Genomic DNA, 24,092 nt, shown 5'->3' with positions numbered 1-24,092 from the left:
GCAAGTCAGGTATTTTGTTCATATGTTAGTGCAGATAAAGGAGATGGGTATGAGATGAGTGCGCATTTATTTTGATGTAAACAGGGCTTCAGGCTTGACCTAAATCCTGAAACGTATGGGAGTGGAGGTTGAAATTAAGGGTTGCGTTTTCCACTTCAAGTCTACCACAAAGCCTTTTACTCCCCTAGGCCATTGGTCAAAGACAGAATGGGATTATGGGATTTGCAGTTCTGGTTGAATTCCAAAACAGGTGTGTAAATCCTGTGTTGAGGTAACCTAAGGGTCTCTGTTATAGCTATGTGGCAATCAAAATTAAGTCTTGGCTATTTTTTCTTTACCAGCTTCAGAATGTGGCCAGTTCAGACAAGCTCACGAAAGAAATGACTCAACTTTCAAATATCTGGAAAATACTTGGAATGAGTCTTTGTATTTAACTTTTTTAAGAAAGTAGGCGATCCACTGTCCTATTTTTGGAATGTGGCTCATTGAAGCAGTCTGGGTTACCAAGTCATTCCACATTTTTATTAAGAAAAAGGGGGAACCTAGTAACATCCTGCAAATTGCCCGGCAGCTGATTTCTGTCGTGATGAGAAACACATGCCAGGTCTAAAGTTAGAAGAGGAGACTTGGCTTAAGAAGGAAGTAGATTTTTTCACCTGTGCAAATGTAACATAAAAGATTAACTTGATAAATGTTCAACATGATTCAAGACTTGAATTTACACCATTTTTCAGTTTTTTCCAGAGCTAACGCGCCATTGGCCTGAGCCATGACCACACAAAATAAATGTTACAGAAGAGTGATTTGAATAAATCACACTGTGGTTGAATCTCAATTAGTAAATGCACATAAATACACTCACAGACAGTTATATAGATGAGTGTGAGGCAGAAATCTTGAGGTCTGAGTGCATACAGAAAGGGCTGGGCCGTCACACAGTTTGAAGACAGACTTCATAAGTCACCTTTCTTTAGCAGCATGGTTCTAACAACAGAATCTGTTGAGTAACCGAGGCCAGTCAAGCCAAAATCCCCTCAAACCCACAGTCCCCTCCCTGACTCCCCCACACCCGAGCCCCCAGCTGACAGCTCCCGTCCCCATCCTGTCTGGGCCCACATGGCCTGGCTCTGGATGGGAGACATCTCCGCACAATTCTCATTGCCCTCCTCCTCCTTTTTTCTCTCCACGCTTTAGCCCAGCTATGCCAATGCAGCCCGTGTTTTACGCTTTTCCTGTCACTTCTCTGGCCAAAAAATGAAAAGGAATGATGGAAAAAAAGAAAAGAACTGGTTAAGTGAGAATGAGAGAGAGAGAAAGAGATTGAGTGTCCATTTCTGGCATGGGTTTTGCTGTCTGCTCAGTTTTCACGGCCCGTGGTTTTATTAGACTTTCCGCCGGGCCGCGGGCAAGGTTAAACGGCCACCGCTGCCCCGTTTGGGCTCGAAACCTCCTCTTAGCCCCCTCCGGCTCCCCTTGCCTGCCTCCACCCCTCCCCCTGGCTGTCCTGCGGCGCTGCTGCCAGTAAAGGAAACACATTAACACCCGGGCCAGTAACAGAGCAGGCTTTGTCCACAGCCAGGCAGGCCGGTCCATTAAGCCCACGCTCTGGTCCACACCACACCAATTAGAGCAGGCAGGGAGCAGAGCCACTCCAAACAGAGGTGTGAGCTTTACAAGGAGACTACAGGTGTGCTTGGGGGGAAATAATGGACTTTATTACTGATTGGGTGTACTGTGCTACACTGTATCCCTCTGCCACCTTTTTAAGAGCCAACACGGCGCTGCAGAGTTTTGACAACCTGTGTTTAACCTGCAAACTTGAGTTTCCCTTGGATCTTGGATCAAATCAAGCCCTTGCTTTCCAATTTACTGTAGTTACCAATCCGGGCTCTTGTTACATTGCCTCACCCCACTGGGTCCTAATATACAAAATACCGCAGAGAGCTACAGCTTATGAAAAGGTAATTATTCATGTACTCTATTGATTATTTTTTTGATAAAAGTTTGTAACTACAAATGTTAAAATCAAAAATGGAAGTTGACCCTCACAAGTTTCAGTGACATGAATTGGCATGCTTATCAGATCAACAGTTGAAAACACCTAAATCTTTAATTTACAATGACATAGAATAGAAAAGCACATGGAAACAGTAGGAACAAAAACAGTATTAAACAAAAATTTGAGTGTGTGCAAATTGTGCACACATTGCAGCCTTTAAGATGCATATGTATTTCAAAGCACTAATGTTATGCATTTAGAGGTGGTGACATTTTGATATTTTTGCAATGTAAGTTTCTTGCCTTTTATTGTATTTTCTGCTAGCCTTGTTGACAGACAGCTGGCAAGCCGTGTTAAAATTCGGAAACATAGGGCCACTGCCCACCCATCGGTCTTTACTGGTTAGCAAACATTAGCCTTTGCTGCTTTGCACTGTGCGCCACCCAGGTCGAGTGGGAGCTAGCTAGCAGCTCCTCTCATTCACAGTTACTGCTGGTAACGCTGTCTCAGTGGTGGGACAACGTTGCTGCCTAAACATGGTGGCCACCCTTTGGTCTCCGCTAGGTAACTCCGCTATATAAGCAGCTTAATTTTGAGATGCAAAACCACTTTAGCATTGTTAACTATGTTAGCACCACTAGTTGTGCTGAAACTGCTAACGATGATAAAAGCGATAACATAGTTATCAATGCTTAAGGGGAATTGCAGCTCAGTGCTTCTTTTTCACTGGAGTGACCTTGGGGAGGAGACCAGAGGGTGGGCACACTGTGGCCACAGCAACGCTGTTTGGTCGGGACAGCATTGGGACAGAAGAGCGGAAGAGCCCTGGTTTCCGGTGCTAGGCTGTTTGTAGTCCACATGATATTGATCAATCACGTTTGAGCCGGCTGCAGTTGTTGCCAGGTTAAACGCTCCGTGCAGTGAACTAACGAGGTGGAACATAATTGGCGTCATTGCAAACTCTGAATCCATCACAGTGTTTCAGCATATTTACTTATATATAAACGGAAGTTGGAAACGGAAATTTGCCTCCTCCGCCCAAATCAAACCAGAATGCCAGAAAATTGGGGGTCTACCCCCAGAGGCTGTATTGCCGTCTGCTGGAAGTCAGACGCCGAATATAGCCGATGGGTTCCGAGAATGGATGCCCTCAGATTAGTAACACAGGCTCTCTATTATAAAGGCCCAGCTAAGTTAACCCTGGTGACATCACAAGAGGTTGTTTTCTCAGACTTGAGAAAGTTCCTTCTGGAGCCACAGAAAACATTATAAAGCTGTCTCTGGCTGAGTAGCATTCCCCACGACTAGGTAACTGATGTTTATATGTAAAATCTGTGGAGTTCCCCTTTTAAATAGTTGTCAATTAAGTTTCTGTCCATTGACCAATTGCTTAATCATTTGAGCACCAGATTTATGACGTGAGAATGTTCATGTGTATGTAGCTGTATGGCAAACATCCCTCATCCTGTGATAAGCCTTTAGCTGATATGGATGAGAGCAAAGCTGACAATCATGCATGTGTCAGATGAATAAATGTAGCAGGAGCAGTGGTACCTGCCAGAACAGATGACCTGCCATGCTGGAGAATGGCCCCGGGGCCAGATGAGACGATCATGCAAAGACAGGACAGGTCTGACAGTGAAGGGGGTTTCCATCCACAATTTATTTTCGCTCTGTAGGCACATGCTATTTCCTAATAAACGTGTCAATGATATTGATTCGCAGAATTCTTAGTAATAGAAGGATTTGGATTTCATAGATTTTTGTTGATTTTTTTATCATCCAGAGGAAGTCTGAAGACTGCATAGAGCCTCATTTAAACTCGAGCCTCATTTAAACCAACACACAACATGCTGTATTTTCTCAAATACGTGTGTCTAACCTTCTCTGGTCTGTTTTTGCTCAGCCTGCCCAGAGCTGTCGCTTTTCTATGAAATAATTACTACAAATTTGGTGCATTCGCATGATTGGGTTCATGGGATTTTCCTGTGTCTAAATGGAGGCTCTGCTCCGTGTCAGGGCAACAGTGATACAGTGTCGAGACAGAGCCGCGGCATTATGGACTGGATGGGCGCAGAGCTAAAAGGCAACATTCATCTCAGACATGATGAGTTTAAAAAACAGCATGGAGGAGCTCTTAAGGGGTCTTGAAAAAGGTTCACGCAAGGTTGTGGGAGATTTATGTACAGCAGAGATGTTGTGCAGGCTAAAAATAGCCAACTCTTTGATGCAAGCTTCAAGCTTTCCTTTGAAATAAGACTTTCACATATCCCCACATATCTGCCATTTTGGCTTTTGAACATAAGACCGAAGAGCCTAGCCAGAGTTAAACCCCTCAAGCTCTAATAAGCTGTTTCAACTAAGATGGTGGCATTATTAGACATGACACCCTAATATTTAGTGTTGATTTCCATCAGTATAATGCTGTGTTTGGGTTGGAGGACTGGCGCATTTATTCACAGGCTCTCCGCAGCATCTTTCCCCCCGCAGCAGGAACAGAGAACATGACACCGGCTCTCAGTGTCCCGCCAAAAACACCCAAAAACTTCTCTAACCCTCCTAGCAGCACAGAAATAGTCATTAGGAGCTCATTTCTTTTCCCGCAGATAATATCGCCACGTGTGTCAGCTCGGATCGAGGAGCACCACTGTGTGATCTGGCAGATGAATTGGCCTCTCGATGTGGTGATTCTGGACTGGACGTTGCACGCCGCCAGAGCCAGGGTGGTCCTGTTTGGTTGTCATTTTTCTGTGGCACTTCCCTGTTGCTTTTTACGGTGCAGACAGACTGATGTTCTGAGATTTATCTTGGCATCCAGCCCAGATTTGACACTGAAACAGTGAATTAGGGAGGAAAATGAGAGAGAGGGAATCTAAAAGGATCTAGTGGCTGTAATGTGAGGTGGTAACGAATTGATTTGACTCAGGGTGGCTTTTTGCTTTGGCTAAAGAGGACTTGGAGCAGTAGTAGAGGTTTGGAAGGCTGTGTGTGTCTGTGTCTGTGTGTGCGTGCGTGGTGATAGGGTTCTTTATAGAAGTTTGTTAGGGATCTCTAAACTCCATCTTCCACGTGTAGGCCTCGATTTCACTTATCTACTTTTTGTTTTCAACTATCTGTGTTTGTATGTGTTGGACTTAGTTGAACCTCTGTAATATTTATATCCCATGTAAACTGTTATTGAATTCAAAAGATGCCAACAAAGCATTTTTAATGTATGTGTTTTAGGTTCAAACTTTGTGACGCGTAAGATCAGCCGTTCTGTGGCAAAGATTCACCTTGGCCAACTGGAGAGCTTCAGCCTGGGCAACCTGGATTCCAAGAGGGACTGGGGCCATGCCAAAGACTACGTGGAGGTAAAACACACACACAACCATAACCACACACAAGCCCAGAGAAATAGACACATACTGTGCGTGCACTGCTTCAGAGTTGAGCAGGGTTCAGATGTGCACATAGCATTAACAGGGCATGTTTTCCCAGATCATTTGAGGCCGCAATATGCGATCTGCATGAAGCCTTCTATGATTCTCTGCCAAAAGAGAAACAGAGATAGAGAAAGAGACGGGGAGCGGGAGGAGAGAGAGAGGGCCGCATGCTGTGAGGCCACAGACTGCACTCTGGTTTCCCACAACTCACCCATGTCCCAGATCCCTTCAGGCCCCCATCGCCATTCCCTGAACGCCCGCAGAAGAAAGAGAGATATTAAGGGAACGCCGCGTCCTGGGGACGATGACAGAAATATGGTGTTTGTGTTAACGTAATGGTGCCAGCAGCAAGCAGAGAAAGGAGTGGGGAGATGAAACGAACAGTGGGGTCGCCACGTCCAGAAGCAGACAGTGCTCAGTGTGTCTGAATGTGTGTTTTCCCCCCATGCATGTGTGTGCGCATAAGGAAGCGCACATTCCTATGTGTATGTGATAGGTTAAGGTTGGAACACGTGTGTGTGGCTGTCGAGATGAAAGACTCGATGGGTTGCCATGTCTGACAGCAGACCCCTCGCAGTGGGCCGTGTTGTTATTAGGAGGTGATGGCGGTGGAGGAGGTGGGGGGCGCTCTTTGAGATGGGAGTGGGGGTGAGGAGGTTATGGTTGGGAACCTCAGTTTAACTGCAGATCACAGTGTGGGGTCACTGCGTCAGAGCAGGGTGGCAGGAAAGCCGCTGTTAAGGCAGGTTGCGTAGGCGTCGATGGCGTCAGTGAAGCAGTCACCGCCTGATACGGGAAGATTTTAGCTCAGTCATATCCGATTATAACCACACTGAATAATATTTGCCTCCTTTGGTAGGAAGTCTGACTTGAATTGGGATTGGTAAAATGGAAGCACAAAAAGGTGGTTTTTGAATAGGACACTGTTTGGGATGGTATTTGCTGTCATATAGATGATTCAGATTTGTCAAACAAAGGATGGTATATGTAATAATATAGTGACGTGATCTTGGTATTAAATGTCCAGTTCATTTTTCTTAGACATGAAACCACTTGTCGGTGGAGTGTACTAAATACAAAGCGAATTTTGGAAGCGGCACAATTGCATACAAAGTCAGTGGAAAAACCCAAGTGGGCACACACAGACTCTGATTCCCAGTAAAGGCGTGCCCATGTGGGTTGATAATGTTTCTTCATGACTCTGCTTCATGAACATACAGAAACAGAAGATTGAAGGTAAAAATCTGGATGAAAATGAAAGAAAACTGGAATTTTAAGTTGTGAGATCAGTCCGAGCTGTCACACAGAGACACTCTGCACACATGGTCAGTGTGTTGCCAGTTAGCTACATATTTTCCGATGCGCGCTCTCTGTCCGCTGGTGGGAGTGTGCTCACCTGTGTGCGTGTGTGTGTGTGTGTGTGTGCATGCGTGCGCATCGGGGCGGAACTCCACCGTGCGTGCTACAGAGGGCAGAGGAAAATAGTAAATGCGCAACCATGTAGAGACAGAAGTGACATGCTGTCATGTAAATAAGACAAATAACATAAGGCTATTTAGTTTGTTTAATAAAAGGACAAGGTATAGATCTGTTCTACAGGAAAGGTAACTTTAAATGACTTTTGTTGTGATCAGGTGCTATAGAAAGTAAGATTAAATAAAATTAATTTGACCTTCAAGGGGGGGTGGTTGGTGCCGTTGGAGGGACGGGCCTCCCCCCTAATATAATGGTAGGGGAAGCAATGCTGTATGTCTCACTTGTACTGGGGTTGCTGTCTTCTTCATCCCATCAGTTACTGAGGCTCATAACTGTTGAATAGTAATGTTGCTATTTAGAGACATATTGAGGTTGTCATAAAAAAACAGCAAATTAAAAATGTAAATTTTCAGTGAGGAAAAAGCAACTTCCAGAACCTGCTGCTCTGCCCACTGAGCTCCTATGTAAAACAAGACTCATTCTTGTGCAAATAAAATTCTGGTTGTTTAGTCACATTCTGCAGGTCTCCTCATCCTGTTATGTTAGTCTGACCGGCCAGTTTTGTACTTATGTGTTGTACGTGCAACCCTGTGTTGCTTGATTTGTGTGTGTGCACTCGCCTGTCCAGGGCACCCTGGCTTGAGACGCCCCAGGTTTCCTGTGGGAATGGCTGACATTCCAGCTCTGGTGAATCAGGCACCTCCTCGCTGTGCGTCTCCAGTTTCGGAAAGGCGGATTTCGGGAAGCCAAACAGAAGCCCGAGGTGCTGAGGGGAACTGATGTGGAGGAGGAGGAGGAGGAAGGGGGAGAAGATGAAGGCAGGAGGGAAACAGATGCGTGTTTGTTGAACATTTGTACATTATGCATAAATGGACCATCCCTCCCGCTGAAAATTCATCCCGCCCTGCAGACCATCAAAGGCTGCAACTGTCACTGCGACCCCCTCTCTCTGTCTCACTTTGAAATATCCGTCCAGCCAGCGTCAGCACTGTGTTACCATGGCAAAGCCAAACAACTGGCAATTTGTAAACAGAACCATGTGTGTCTGCTTTAGGCTGACAACTGCTTTTCCTCCCTCTCTCTCGCTCCCTCTCCTCACCCCACCCAGGACAGGGAAATTGCTTGTAATTGGCTGTGGATGGATTGCGGGTGGCAGGAGGGGCGTGCTGTGTGTCTGCTCTAACGACGTCTGAAGGCGTGCGGCTGGCTGGGCATCGTCTCAGTAGGGTATCGGGTGTCTGTCCCAGGCAGGCAGACAGACCTGGAGCTGCCCGGCTACTCTCAATAGAGCCCTTTTATTATTATTATTATGTTATTATGGAATAGATGCTGAACGCTTTCGTATAAAAACGGCAAATAAAATAAATAAATCCTCCTGATCTCATTTACCTCAAAGCCTTTCCAGTTTGGTGATGGTGTTTGAAACATTTGGCTGGTCTTTTGTTGAGTGTGGTTTTCCAGGATTTGGCGATGCAGAATGAATTTCTGAATCTGAGCATGCCAAGGAGAAAAGGAAACCCACAGCAATCACTCACTAAAAACTCAATCAGAGCCGATAAAGATGTAGGAGTATTCCATCTTTATCAAGGGCTGCCCTCCTCCCTACTCCTACCTCTCTTCTCAGCCTGTGCCCCAGGCTCAGTTGGCCCACAGTGGGTACAGCTGTTTGGAGCCCCCCGCCCACACCACCTCCCCTCCTGGCTGCAGAGCCATTTCCTGTGCAGAAAAGAGGGCTGGCTGGGAGGGAGCAGGAGCAGAAGTCGGCGTTGTGGTTTTGGCCTTCTCTCTCCCCTCGGGCTCCATTCTGCCTCACTTTCTCTCTGTCTGTTTGTCTGTTTCCTCTCCCGCCTTGTGTTTTTCATTCTTCATGTTCCTCCCGCCTCTTAACCTTTTTACTTTTTGATGTTTTGTACTCCTGTAAAGCTGCGTCACTAAACCGGTGCTCCACCAAACTGTCACTCCCTCTTGTCCGGCTATCATCTGGTGAGCAGTTACCACCCAGTTACCAGATATTTCCCTCTGACATCTAATAACTGGCTCTTATTTTTCCCCTGGCTGGAGCTGGCGTTGCTGTTCTCGCTGCTGCAGCGGACCAGAAACCGTTGCCAGATGAGATGTAGCTGACCCGCTGACACACAGTCCTGACAACCCCTCCTCCCTGCTCTTGTCTTGTTCGCATATTTATTTTCAAAACATAATTACCTGTGAAATTCTGGGCTTTGGAAGGTGTTTCCTTGCAATCTTCAGGTGTGTGTGTGTGTGTTTGTGGTTGCCCCTGTGTGGTGGTAGCTGTCTGATTCCTGGCATTGTGTGGAGGCAGCGAGGTGACAGGACAGCCCTGATGGTGTAATTTTTCACCTCCTTTATTTTTCTTATCCTTTTTTTCTGCCGCAGCTGCCTCTCCGTGCAGTAATGGTTACAGATGAGGCTAATTAGCCAATCACAGCGCAGATCAGGGCCAATCACAGATGATTGATGAGAGCGCTGGGCCATTCATCACATGTTTTTGGCCTGGAAGGTGACAGCGGGGGCAGGCTTTGGGATTTGGTACAGTAAACTAGACATGTACGTCTCCATTTTGAGCTTTTTGCTGAGGCATTTATCCAGTGTGACTCAGCATGCAAGAGGGCCTCATTATCCTCTGAAAGACATTTTGACAGAATGTTAAACTTGATGGACACTGGATATATGGCAGTGTTGGAGATCTGACGTACGACGAGTCAGGGGAGGGGTGAAGGAACTTGATTTCCTTGATGTTTTTTTACATAGCTTTTGAGGTTCATCCGAACTTGTTAAATTCAGGTAACTAACTAATGCTGGCCTTACACCAAACAACTTTGCAAGAGATTTTACTGTCACAGAAAAATTTCAGTGTCAGAAAAGCATTAGAATTTTACCTCAGTTGATGTGCACTCCTGTGATCTCGATCGTTAGGTGTAAGGTGGTCATAAAAATCATTTCAAGCTGTCTTTGAACAGTCTTTTCCTTGTCTTGAAGTTCTGACAAAGTCAAATACTGAAGTTAGATAACATGAATATTGTCAACTGCCAATAGCTGCGCCCTTTTCAGCACCAAACAGGAGCAAGCAAACTGGGTAGGCAGTTATGTTGGAGGGAACTCCAGGGCGGCACAAGAATGTGAACAAGTTTTGGTTCTCTTTGACAGTGGAAACAAAAGAGAAACTAATGAAGTTGTGGAGTGAACAAGAGTCGGTGTTTGATTCTCCATGTATCTGATCCACCAAACAGTGCTTACTTTAAAGGGAAATTTCGGTTTATTTCAACCCGTCTCCTATCGTCCTAAATTTGGTTCAAGTGACTAGTGACATACAGATAATAGTTAGCATGTTAGCTGTTAGCCTAGATACAGCCGTAGCGTCAGACCTGTTAAAACGTAAGTGAACGGGCATACTTCAAGTGCAAAGTTAGTCCACTAAACAAGCTTTTTTCCACAAAGACCGCCTCATATCGTTAGGATAAATGTCAGAGAACATATAGAAAACGACATGTAAACATGTTGTCTTACCTTACCGGTGTGCTGCCATGTTTGTTTATCCCTCTAGTTCTGCTTTCCAAAGCGCAGCCGAAATATATCTCGCCAGCTCTAGATAAAGCCCAGCTGGATACTAACGTTACTCCAGGTGGAGGTGTCTCGTCCTCGGTCACATCCAGACCTTGAAAATAAAGCTGCAACCGGTCCCATTCCTTGCAACAGAGGCATTCCTCTTCTGTGGGCATTGGGGCACAGCATTCACAGGTACACCACCAATCTCCAGAACTACGCAGCCTTGCAGCAGCCATTCCTCCCCTCTCGTCCTCTAACGTTACCTGTTGCGTCTCTCTCTCTTCTCCTCCTCCTCCGTTCAGGCGACCGTCCGGTTCTGCCTTCCCGCTGTTGCTGCTTGTTCAGGCACGCTATGAGATCGCTGCTTGTTCTCACGATATTTCCGCCGTGCTTTGGAAAGCAGAGCTAAATTGTAAACAAACATGGCAGCACACCGGTAAGGTAAGACAACACGTTTACATGCCGTTTTCTATATGTTCTCTGACATTTATCCTAACGATATGAGGCGGTCTTTGTGGAAAAAAGCTTGTTTAGTGGACTAACTTTGCACTTGAAGGGATGCCCGTTCACTTACGTTTTAACAGGTCTGACGCTACGGCTGTATCTAGGCTAACGGCTAACATGCTAACTATTATCTGTATGTCACTAGTCACTTGAACCAAATTTAGGACGATAGGAGACGGGTTGAAATAAACCGAAATTTCCCTTTAAGTAGAAATCTTAGTTTTTGAAACAGCAATATTTTTATGCATTCCTTATTTACACAAGCACAACAAGTAGTCAAAAGCAGGTTTAGGTTTGTAGTCCCTACTAGTAGTTTGTTAGTACCTATGCAAAGATAGGAGCTACAAAGATATTGATGAATGCGGAAATACATATGTTTCCTTCTGCAAACAGTTTACACACAAATTCATCTTGTCTTTTAAAAGTATGTTCTAAGTCTTGGTCTTCTAAGCTGATTCATTTTCTGTTATTCAACAGAATGATTGACTAGTGCCACTACACAGCAATAGTAATAATTAACAATGCACCATAGGCTAAATATCTCATATTTATTGTCCTCATATAGCAGATATCACAAATAAACATACTGATAGTAGCATGTCCATGAGTAGTAGAATTAGATGTCTGCTTGGGGGGGTTTAAGTGAGCAGTTTAGGATCTTGTTTGCAGTGGAAAGATGCTGTATGTCTTGTTGCTGGGCAGTGATTTGTTGCACCTCTTACTTCAACCTCCAGGTTCAGTATTTGATTTTGCCACTAATGATCAGCCCTGTGTTGCACATTGGCATTGAGACTTATAAAGGCTCACTAGAGCACTTTGTAGAGAGTGCTGTTTCCTTGCTGTGTTTGCACCTGTACTGTATGTATGCGTGCGTGCGTGTGGAGGTGTGTGTGTGCGCGCGTGCCTGTGTGTTATATGCGTGTCTGGATCTTTACAGCAGTGATTCATAGTGCTGATAAATACCTTTGCCTGCTCTTTAAGGTTTTAATAAACACAGCTGGAGTGAAAAAGAGCTCAAATGGGAGCTAATAGGGCAGAGGACAGGGCGCGTTAGGTTTCATCACCAAAACCTCCTGACTACAACTACAACCTCCCCACTCCTTCAACTCCTGCTGCCCCAACACATCCAGCCTGGCATAATCATAATGTCATCTCTTGAGATTTGTGTGTGTGTGTGTGTGTGTGTGTGTGCTCTGCAGGAGGGATAGACTAAGCATAGATCATTTAGTGAGAGACTATGACAGAAGCTACTGTCATGTCGACTTGGCATCCCACATATGCAGGATGAGTAAACATCAGCAGCTGTGTGTGTGTGTGTGTGTGTGTGTGTGTGTTTTGTGATGTTAATTGCAGGTGAAATCCGACCCATGGCCTTTGCAGCAGCTTAGTAAAACTGAGGTTTGCCCCCCTGTGGCTCAGAGCAATAAAACCTTGCTGAAACTCCAGCAACCTGATGCATTAACACGCACACACACACACACACACACAGGGCTTATTTCACCAACTTGTTCATTTTCAGAGCCTGGACTGATAAATGATATCTGATCCTTGGCCTATAGACTTTAATAGGTTCAATGAGCCTCTAAAACATGTCCTTTAGAACACGGGCTCAACCATAGACATTTTTTGCAGTGGTTCACAAGACTAATTGCTTGTATTTTAGGGATTTAGAATTAAAATGGAAGTTATTAAATTGTTAAGGTGCACAGACTTTAACAGAAAAAAAATATGTGGATTAATTACAAGGATAGTATTTCATTTTGAATCATGTCGGACATCCAGTTGTCTCTTTGCTAAACCCACTTACTTGCCCTGGGCAAATCATAACATATAATGTCCATTCGTTGTCTGCTCTATCATTATCTGGCATAAACTCCATCCCAATGGCAAGGCCCTACAGCAGAAGTCCCCAGTGCCCTGACAGGCATCTTATCATATGCTGTTCAAAATTCAAGATAGATAATCAGATAGCCCATTAGTTATGGTAAACAGACTGCTGTGTTCCACCCCTTGTCAGTAGGGGGTGCTGCAGCAGCCTTAGCACTCACATTCCCGCGCCCATGTTCTTGCAACCATGAGTTGTTGTTTTGCTTCAAGAAGAGTTGTTCTTGCAACAATCACAGCAGATAACAAAGATGAGCAATGATTTGTGCCAGATTAAATTGAAGGAAATGAAAACTTGCGGAGAGGGCATCTCAGTCATCACTTTTTAGGATTAATTTATTTTCTTATCAAAGACACGTTCCAAGTAGAATATGTGAAGTTTCTTTTGTTTCGTTAGTGTGATCTTTTGAAAAGTCAGTTTTCAACAAAAGATCTGGTAAAATCCCAAAGTCTTTTTTTTCTTTTGGAAAGATCTGGGTGTTTTACACAGCTGGAGAGACACATTTTTATGTTGTATATCTTGAAAGCAAACAGTTAGTCCTCGTTGTTCATATTTAGAGTAAGAAATCCATACAAAACGTAGGCTAAGGTTTTGCGAGTAATCTTTGTTTGGCATTTGTTGATGAAGGCATGACACACACACACACACACACACACAGGTAGACAGAAGAGAGTTGCACTTGGATAAACACACAGGAAAGAGGCGTAGGAGTTGAGATATAACTATAAGAATAATGAATTGGGTGAGAGACTTAAAATATATCTCCAGGGAGGTACTCTTGCACCATCTGAGTCCAAATACTAAATCATCAGGCATGGGGTGAGTATTTACTGTGGCATTGTACCAGAGGGACAGAGAAAGGGTTCAAGGGGAGTCATAGAGCAGCGATACCGTGGATTTTCACAGTCAAAATCATTTAGAGCTGAGGAAAGATAAATGGACAAGGGTTGTGTAAAAGTGACTCCCTCTTGCTGCTCCAACAATAGAAGAACAGATAACAGACAGATCCATGACAGCAGAGACTCTAGGGTTACTGCTTTTGTGAAGGGGCCACTGAAAGGTCTGCAGCTTTACAGACTGAAACCTGACCCAGGAGGTGTCCTCATTTTTGGGGTGAGATTCAGGAGTTTTCAGTGAAAGTCTTACTTTTTCTCTCTCTCCCTTCCTGTTCTGTTCATTTACCCTTCTGTTTCTTCAGTCAGTATTTGGCAGTGCAGCTCTGTGTGATTGGCTCTAAGAGTTGGATTGAAGCTGAAATTGGCTGGAACACATTTTGTAAAAGGAATGACAGAAGGGTTACTGGAGGCTGGAAGGCCTTCTCTGTCAAACAGGGAGTTTTCTACAAATAAAATCAATATTGCAGTGTTTCTACCGGCAATATGGCAGGTTTGCAACCCTCTAATTTGCTACAACGCACTTTGATTGCTGCAGTGTGTGCAGTCCTCCAGTCGGGACCTCAGCATCACGTATAATACTGTTTTCTGCAGTTGGTGAACAGTATCATGTCGTTAGCTGTGATTTGTAGGTAAGTTCCTGGCTCACCTGTAGTGGGCAGCTGTGGCTCAGGGGGTGGAGCAAGTCGTCCACTAATTGGAAGATCCCTGGCTCCTCCAGTCTGCATGTATCATGCCCAAGTGTCCTTGAACACAATACTGAACCCCAAAATGCTCCTGATGACTGTGCCATTGGTGTGTGAGTGCATGTGAATGTCTAAAATGAGCAGCAGGTTGAACTGTGTATGGTAATCTTGGCATTAGTGTGCAAATGTCTGTGTGAATGGGTGAAGGTGACTCTGTGGTATAAAAGCACATTAAGTGGTCAGAAGACTAGATAGGAGCTAAAGAAGTGCAAGTCTATTAACCATTTTCCATTGATTTGTACCTTAATGTTTTATTAAGGGTGTAACGATACATTGATCTGGATTAATACATAGATTCAACCATAACTGATCCAATACCATTGATGCAAAGTGAGAACATCAATACATATCATCATCTTTAAAATACACCTTTATTTTGATATTCCCATGGCATGTCTGTGTCACCATTTCTGTCCAAGCACACTTCCGTCCAAAACATTCAAGTAGTGCTAGCAGCCTAGCGCCAGGCAGACAATGGCAAGCAGCCAAAAAAAAGACAACGAGGATATTACTGATGTCGTCTCGCACTGATCACAGGCCCCTGAATTGAATCTAATCAGAATCGCATGGTGGCAGACTTTGTGATATCAGCAAATATGGTATTATTGGCCAAAGAATCGATATAATATCGTATCATGATGAAACTTGTGAATTATACCCCTAATGGTTATCAAGTTTATAAATACAACATCTTTAGTTCATGTTTGAGCCTGAAGAGGGTTACCTAAACAACACAACAACAGTAGTTTTAGCTAACAAGGCAAAAATGATATGAACTTCAGATGTACAAAAGTTCATGATACGATTATGTTTCTGTTTTGATATAATTCTTTGCTCTTTAAACATATTTTACAGATCACACCTCCTAATCCAAACTAGTCTCCTGATCTGCTACTTGTTTCCATAAAAATGATAACCAGAAAGGAAGATTTTTTTTATTATTAGTTGGCACTGTTTCTTGCCAAAGCGTCCCCAATTGCTTGTTTTGTGTTTTGTTTCAGCCTCCTCAAAACTCCACCTTCTGGTGTGCCAGGGCAAGATTAGATGATTGATTAGTTGAAGGCTTAACTCAACTGAAATAATATAATTACATTTACTTTTTCCATATACTTTAAACGGTAGTGCGAGCAAATCTCTTTATAAGTTCAGAGTGAACTTTCGATCAACTCCATCTGGTGAGGGAGTTGTTCGATACAACTTAAAGCTCCAGAACTGCTACTACATGGACCTTGTGTGTGCTATTAGAGAAGTGTTGTGGTTTCGTCTTCCAGTCTCTACTCTGTTTGGCTCAGCATTTCCAAAAATGAAGCAACTAGCTCTCATTGTCCCCTTTTTGCAGGAGTAGGCATTGAATGTGATTAGATTTGACACAAGTAATGACTTTACTTTCCTGTTTCAAGGCTGTTTCAGTCCATAAAACATTGGAAGTCAAGAACATACGAAAATACTGTACCAAAATAATCTTCCTCCTCCAGTTTAAGAGCAACTTTTGGAAGTTGTAATGCAAATGTATGTCAGATTTAATAGGGTTTTATTACAGTATTGATGGTGAGTGCAAATCATTTCTAAATATCTGGAACCAAAAATTCATATTAGATTTATAGCAGGTAGGTTTTTTTCTGCCTGATGGAGTCAAAAACACCCAAGTAGTGCTTGTCTTTGCCTTAAGTGCAAACTAAAGAGGGTCTGTCCAGCTGGACTGCTGTGATGGCTCTGGTGTGAGGATTGTCTTTCTATACTGTAAGTCTTTTTTTAAAGGAGAGAAGATACATTGAAAGTTCTTCATGCTGAAAAGAAAGTTCTGGATTAATTAGACACTTTACTTTGCAGTATGAGCTTTTCCCTGTGTTGTTTTATTGCCTAAATATTATGAATATATCTTTTTAATAGTGAGAACAAGAGAAACAATCAAGCCACCAATATTCAGTTTTTTTCCCCCAAGTTTGTATCTGTGTGTGTGTGTGTGTGTGTGTGTGTGTGTGTGTGTGTGTGTGTATATGTGTGTGCGCAGCAGCAGCAGCAGCTGGCAGTCTCTCTCAGAGTGACAGGCCTAAGCTCTCCCCTGCTGGGTTGAAGATGAAAGCAGATGCTCTTCTTCTTCTTCTCCTGATCTGTTTTTCTCTCCTTCCTCCTCGCTGCCTTGTGTAACCAGAATCCTCAGCTTTCATATGAAGCCCGCAGGATAGTTTGCACCCCGGAGTCCTGCAGAAAGCAAAGACACACATGCGGATAATGACAGGTGGACAGTTAGCTAGACAAATGGACATACAGAAAGACAACACAGATGAATAAAGATATGAAAATATGCACATTATTTATTAAAAGAAGGAAACCCCAAAGTCATCTGCAATACAGCACTCTGTGGCAAACTTTTTCAACGCCGCCTTATTGAATTTTCCAAGTTATAAACAAAAAGATCCAAACAAAGATACACAAAATATTTTCAGCTTCCCAAATGCAACCCTGTCCTCCATAACAAGCTTCAGCAATGCAAAGACAAAATCATAGGGAAAAGGAGACAGAAATTACCCTAATGTATTCACAATGGCAAACTCTTTTAAGATACGACACGTCAAAAAAAAAAAAAAAAAAAAATACAATATCTTTCCCATAAACCCTGTTGTACCCTCGCCATAAAAAGCTTTGAATACTTGTCTTGCCTCCACTCGCAAACTGTTGCTTTGTGTTCATTTGTTTTGACAAGCAAGAAAAGAAATATGAGCCAAGTACAGTTTTTAATGACAATAAATATGCACATTGACAAATTAACCTAAAATTTAGGATATGAAGTTTGAATCTTAAATACAATAAAAAATGTAACTTTTTTTTTTTTTTTTTTTCCTTACAAAATCTGAACCAGTATTTATAAATTAAAAGCAGAGAGGTTTTGGTACAGATATCAAACGTGGTCTCATACCCAGTCCTAATGCTCTACAATGCATAATTCTGGTAATGAAGGCCGAGGCTGCCAGTGATTGTGCGATATTTTTTTCAACTGAATGATTTTTTTCACTGACTTTACAATGCTGTATTTATGTGGGTAATTTCAGTTATCCTGATTTAAAACAGGAAACAAAGGCCATAAAGTCTACATGTATTTTCTAGTGCAGCATCTGTGTTGTCCTGTGGTTTTAGTGCTGCGTTTGACAGGTTTTGCTTGGTGATGGGTTTGTGTGTGTGAGGTAAAATCACACACACACACACATACAGCAACAGAGAGTTCCACCTCCCACCTGGAAGGGGTAGCAGAACAGGAGGATAAGGGGCAGGAGGAGGGTGAAGGAACAGGGGAAATGGATGGGCTGAGGGTTCCAGAAGGGGTAGGTGGAGGGAAGGCTCAGTACCCTGCTGGGGGTTTAACAGGTCAGGGCAGGAGGGAGGGTGTCAGCTGGGGGTGATGAGTAGAGGGTGTGAGAGGGGAGTGTTTGAAGCAGAAGGGAGTCCATGGAACTCCCAAAATATTTGTAATCATTTAATATGTCACAACCCTGACTTTACAAAATATATTTTACTCCAAATTTCTCCTTCAAATTCAGCCTTTTATTTCCTTTCAGCAGAATACTTCACACAGACTCTCCTTGGTGAAACTGTTAAATATTACTGCTTGTCGAAAAGCAAGGCAACTTGAATCTTCTGTATTGATTTTACTTTTATATTGTGCTATGTGCAAAATGTGCCTTTTTTTCTGGAATCAACAATTATTTCTCCTTCGTTATCAGTTACAATTTGTTTTATTCCTGTGCTGTGAATCATTTCTTTTTTGTGTTTGTAATCAGTAAATATACTTGCCAATGCCAAAATAATAATTTATAACACATGTCACATGTGTCACATGCCACATGTCGCATTTTAGAATGTTAAATACTGGTGGTGATACAGTCTACCTCAGTTTTATTAGAAAACCAAAATTAGATTTTGCCAATACCTTACTTCAAAAACTATAAGCATGTTGTTTGTTTGTTTTTTACATCTTTTTCATTTAACAAAAGAAGTAAAAGTTCTCAAATGTTAAATGCTTTTTAAACACAAGAAGGTTTAAAGTTATTTCATATATGAAGCACTTTGAACAATTTTGTTGTTGAAAGCTGTTATACTGCTAAACCTGCCTTTCCTAAATAAAATAGTCTAAAATTGACAGGATTTTTAATTTGAATCAGGAACTCATCGATCAGAGAAAAAAATAAACAAGATTACTGAACAGACAATCGATGCCATATTTTGGTGCTACAGACACATTTTAGCTGGTACCAAGTATTGATTCCATACCCAGCCTCAGTGATGCCATCAGAGTTTTATTTAATGGAATTAAATTGCACTGAACAGAGAGAGAGGGCAGCAGCAGTAGGTAGAGAGTCCACAGCTGGTCTGTGAAGCTGAGACACTCCCTGATTGGGAAGCACAAGTGTGAGAGGCACCCTAATGCAATAATCCCTCCCAGGCCCTTGTGTGTGTTTGTGTGTCTGTACTTGTGTGTGTTTGTTATACAAAAAAGGCTAAGTCTCCTGTAGTGACATTTTAGGGAGTATCAGGGAGTGGAGTGAAGCTTTCAGTGGTCTACCAGACAGGACTGATGGAGCAGAGGGATGTTTAGAGGGTTTGGGGTGGGGGTCATCATGTTTTAATTGTCTGAAGAGTCTGGCCGACTCTTTGGGACTGGAATGTGTGTGACCTTCTCTCCCGCTCCTTCACACTCCCTCGCTCGCTCTCCGTGTGTCTCTCGCTCTGTCAGACGGTCGAGCGGCTCGTGGGAAGATTCTCCGTCCAGACTGCAGAGTGTCGAAACTGAGCCAAATATCACAAGAGCTCAGTCACAGTCTCGGCTCTTTTTACTCTCTCACAGCTTCCCTCCTCCCCTCTCTCGATTACATTTTTGTCTCACTGACTGACCCCTTTGATACTTAGCTCTCTGTGGACACACTTTGCATGGTTGTGTTTATGTGCATTCATGGGAGCATCAACATTACTTGTTCTATGAGAATAAATAGTTCCTATTGTGCACATCTGAAAAGTATTTGTTTGCATGTGTTTGTGTTTGTGTGATATATTGTTTCTACTAAAGGTTTAATATATACCAGTGTTGTAGACCAGTCTCAAGAACACTTTTTGAAGGTCTCAGAATCCACCGCATTTTTATTCAGTCTCCTCTCAGTCTCAGACACGGGGGACTTGGGATTTTGTTTTAAGAATGGTCAAGACCTCAACTGTGGGGATATCATTAAATTGCCTGTGCAAAATAGGAGTGTTGAATTAAGATGGTTAAGTTGATTTCAGCTCCTTAGTGCTTGCATTTGTTTGCTCAGAGAAAACAAAGAAAATTCCAACGCACAATATTCACCTCTGCAGTGCGTTTCATTTTATCAAGACATATCCATGGTACACTTATACATACACACAAATATACAGTTTATCAACAAGGAAGTGAATGCAGGGCTCAACAGTGCGAGCGTTTCACTCGCATTTGCGACTAAAAATAGGTGTGTGCGAACTGTAAAAAATATTTAGGGGCACATGTGCGCATAAAAAAATCAACCGAAGCAGCATATTTTTGTCAATAAAAAAATATGATAATCTAACCGCAAATGTTGGAGGAACTCCAGCTACCTTCCCTCTTCCCCGTGTGACATGGTTTTGGACGGTTTTCCAAGCCACTGTCGGCACAATGAATATAAGTCCCGCTGTCGGCAGCGTGGAAATAAGTCAAAGTGTGGAGGAGATGGACCAGGAAAAGCGGTGGACCTCCGGGGAAGCCTGCTCCGTTCTCCCCGCAGTTAGGGACCGTTCGCAGGGACGGATTTCGCTATGGGCAATGTGGGCACACGAGCGCCCTCCAAAAACCCCCCCAAAAAAACCCCAAACTCGCCAGTTTTCTAGACTACCGCTCATTTCCACATCAAGTTAGTGGAGTGGGTGCTGGGGCGCCCCTATTATCACGTTTCAACCAGCAACACAAAGGAAAGGCGAATCCTGGCGGTTGTGGGTTGAGCGGGGGTCACAGACAGGAATACGGTGGAGGCTCGTAGTGCTCTGCGGCGCAAGATAACGGCTTACCGGCGACAGAGAAGTCCGACTCCAGGTCCAGTAATTTCCTCTTTCGTTGGTGTCATGACTACCCAGTAGTACCTGGACAACCGAGCCGTGGCGGCACACAGGTATGTGACGTGTCAGAGGAGAAACGAGCCGTTCACATTTCTCTCTTTGTGGCAGGTAACAGCCCACAAACCTCGCCGCACTTTAGGGACTGTTCTTTACTTGTCAGGGGAGGAGGGTGGCTGGTTGATTTTTATTTTATTTATTTATTTTATTTTAATCCCCCCTATGTTAATCACTTATTGATGCTGTTTTTGAAGTATGAATAAGTCAGTAAGTAATTTATTCCATTGAAATATCACTGATGTATTATAGAAAAGTGATTTATCTTTTTCGTCGTCGTCGTCGTCGTCGTCGTCGTCGTCCTCCTCCGCTTATCCGGGTCCGGGTCGCGGGGGCAGCAGCCTCAGCAAGGAAGCCCAGACAGTCCTCTCCCCAGCCACTTCCATCAGCTCTTCCGCGGGAACCCCGAGGCGTTCCCAGGCCAGCCGGGTGATGTAGTCCCTCCAGCGTGTCCTGGGGCGGCCCCGAGGTCTCCTCCCGGTTGGACATGCCCGAAACACCTCCCAAGGGAGGCGTCCGGAAGGCATCCTTACCAGATGCCCGAACCACCTCAACTGGCTCCTCTCGATGTGGAGGAGCAGCGGCTCTACTCCGAGTCCCTCCCGAATGTCTGAGCTCCTCACCCTATCCCTAAGGCTGAGCCCAGCCACCCTGCGGAGGAAACTCATTTCGGCCGCTTGTACTCGCGATCTCGTTCTTTCGTTCACTACCCAGAGCTCGTGACCATAGGTGAAGATTGGAACGTAGATCGACCGGTAAATCGAGAGCTTCGCTTTTTGGTTAAGCTCCCTTTTCACCACAACAGACCGGTTAAGCGCTGCATCACTGCTGATGCGCCCCAACCCACCTGTCAGTCTCCCGCTCCATCCTACCCTCACTCGTGAACAAGATCCCGAGATACTTAAACTCCTCCACCTGAGGAAGGACCTCCCCCCTGACCTGGAGTGGGCAATCCACCCTTTTCTGGCTGAGGACCATGGCCTCGGACTTGGAGGTGCTGATTCTCATCCCAGCCGCTTCACACTCGGCTGCGAACCGCCCAGCGAGCTGAGGTCACTGTTTGATGGAGCTAGGAGGACCACGTCATCCTCAAAAAGCAGGGACGAGATCCTCCCGTCACCAAACCTGACACCCTCCACCACTCGGCTGTGCCTAGAAATTCTGTCCATAAAAGTTATGAACAGAATTGGTGACAAAGGGCAGCCCTGGTGGAGTCCAACCCTCACTGGGAACAGGTCCAACTTACTGCTGGCCATGTTGACTCATGCTCCTTTGCTACAGGGACTGGATGGCCCCTAGCAAGGGGCCACCAACCCCATACTCCCGGAGCACACCCCACAGGATGCCCCTGGCGACACGGTCGTAAGCCTTCTCCAAATCCACAAAACACATGTGGACTGGTTGGGCGAACTCCCATGCCCCCTCCAGCACCCTGGCGACGGTAAAGAGCTGGTCCATGGTTCCGCGTCCGGGACGAAAACCACATTGCTCCTCCTCGATCCGAGGTTCAACTATCGACCGGACCCTCTTCTCCAGCACCCTGGAGTAGACCTTACCGGGTAGGCTGAGTAGTGTGATCCCCCTGTAGTTGGAACACACCCTCTGGTCCCCTTTCTTGAAAATGGGGACCACCACCCCGGTCTGCCACTCCAGGGGCACTGCCCCCGATGTCCACGCAATGTTGCAGAGGCGTGTCAGCCAAGACAGCCCTACAACATCCAGAGCCTTGAGATATCCGGGACGAATCTCATCCACCCCCGGGGCTCCGCCGCCTCGGAGTTGTTTCACCACCTCGGCGACTTCTGCCCCAGAAATTGACGACCCGCCCCTGAGACCCCCGTCTCTGTTTCCTCACTGGAATACGTGTTGGTGGGATTGAGGAGCTCCTCAAAGTATTCCTTCCACCGCCCGACAATGTCCCCAGTTGGACGTCAGCAGCTCCCCGCCTCCACTGTAAACAGTGTGAGCAAGTTGCCGCCTTCCCCCCCTGAGGCGCCGGACGGTTTGCCAGAACCTCTTTGGAGCCGATCGATAGTCTTCCTCCATGGCCTCACCGAACTCCTCCCACGCCCGAGTTTTTGCCTCCACGACTGCCGCCGCCGCGCTCCGCTTGGCCCGCCCCGGAGACCCACAGACCAACCATGCCCTGTAGGCCTCCTTCTTCAGCCTGATGGCTCCCCTCACCTCTGGTGTCCACCAGCGGTTCGGGGATTACCGCGCGACTGGCACCAGCGCCTTGCGGCCACAGCTCACAACCGCCGCCTCAACAATGGCAGAGGCGGAACAAGGCCCATTCGGACTCAATGTCCCCTCCGCCCTCGGGGCGGTTGAAGCTCTCCCGGAGGTGGGAGTTGAAGATCATCTGGACAGGTTCTTCCGCCAGGCGTTCCCAGCAGACCCTCACTGTTCGTTTGGGCCTGCCAGGTCTGGCGTCTTCCCCACCATCTGATCCAACTCACCACCAGGTGGTGATCAGTTGACAGCTCTGCTCCTCTCTTCACCCGAGTGTCCAGGACATATGGCGCAGGTCAAATGATACGACTACAAAGTCGATCATTGACCTGCGACCTAGGCTGTCCTGGTGCCACGTCACCGATGGACATCCTTATGTTTGAACATGGTGTTAGTTATGGCCAAACTGCGACGACCGCACAGAAGTCCAATAACTGAACACCACTCGAGTTCAGATCGGGCAGGCTTCCTCCCAATCACGCCCCTCCAGGTCCCGCTGTCATTGCCCACATGAGCGTTGAAGTCCCCAGCAGAACAATGGAGTCCCGGTTGGGGCACTGTCCAGCACCCGTCCCAGGGACTCCAAAGGGTGGGTACTCTGAACTGTTGTTCGGTGCATAAGCACAGACAACAGTCAGGACCCGTTCCCGACCGGCGCAGGAAGCAACCCTTTCGTCTACTGGGGTAAACCCCAACGTACAGGCAGAGAGTCTGGGGGCTATCAGAAAGCCCACCCCGGCCCTCCGCCTCTCACCCGGAGCAACTCCAGCGAAGGAGAGAGTCCAACCCCTCTCAAGGACTAGGGCTCCAGAGCCAGAACTATGTGTCGAGGTGAGGCCGACTATATCTATAACGCTCAGCCTCTTCCACAAGCTCCGGCTCCTTCCCTCAGAGAGGTGACATTCCATGTCCCAAGAGTCAACTTCTGTAACCGAGGATCGGACCGCCCAGGCCCCCGCCTTGGTCTGCTGCCCAATCCACATTGCACCGAACCCGTCTGGATCCCTCTACGGGTGGTGGGCCTGCAGGGGGACGAACCCATGTAGCCGGTTCGGGCTGGGCCCGGCCGGACCCCATGGGCGAAGGCCCGACCACCAGGCGCTCGCCCACGGACCCCAACCCCAGGCCTGGCTCCAGGGCGGGGCCCCGGTAACCCTCCGGGCCGGGTACACTTGTCCTTGATCATAACCATCATGAAGGGTCTTTTGAACCGTTCTT

At 45.5% G+C, this 24,092-nt stretch overlaps 1 protein-coding gene across 1 annotated transcript in view; it reads left to right on the top strand.

Annotated features, from left to right (window-relative positions):
• Positions 1 to 24,092, top strand: part of gmds (GDP-mannose 4,6-dehydratase) — a 220,826-nt gene that overhangs the window by 87,851 nt on the left and 108,883 nt on the right. Inside the window, exon 7 of the mRNA XM_049588801.1 lies at positions 5,225 to 5,352. Within this exon, the coding sequence (XP_049444758.1) occupies positions 5,225 to 5,352 (128 nt within the window). The remainder of the gene's footprint in view (positions 1 to 5,224; positions 5,353 to 24,092) is intronic.

This window comes from Epinephelus fuscoguttatus, linkage group LG10 (genome assembly GCF_011397635.1).
Source record: "Epinephelus fuscoguttatus linkage group LG10, E.fuscoguttatus.final_Chr_v1".
Taxonomy (NCBI): domain Eukaryota; kingdom Metazoa; phylum Chordata; class Actinopteri; order Perciformes; family Serranidae; genus Epinephelus; species Epinephelus fuscoguttatus.
The sequence above is the reverse complement of the archived record's forward strand: the minus strand, read 5'-3'. Positions and strand labels throughout refer to the sequence as shown.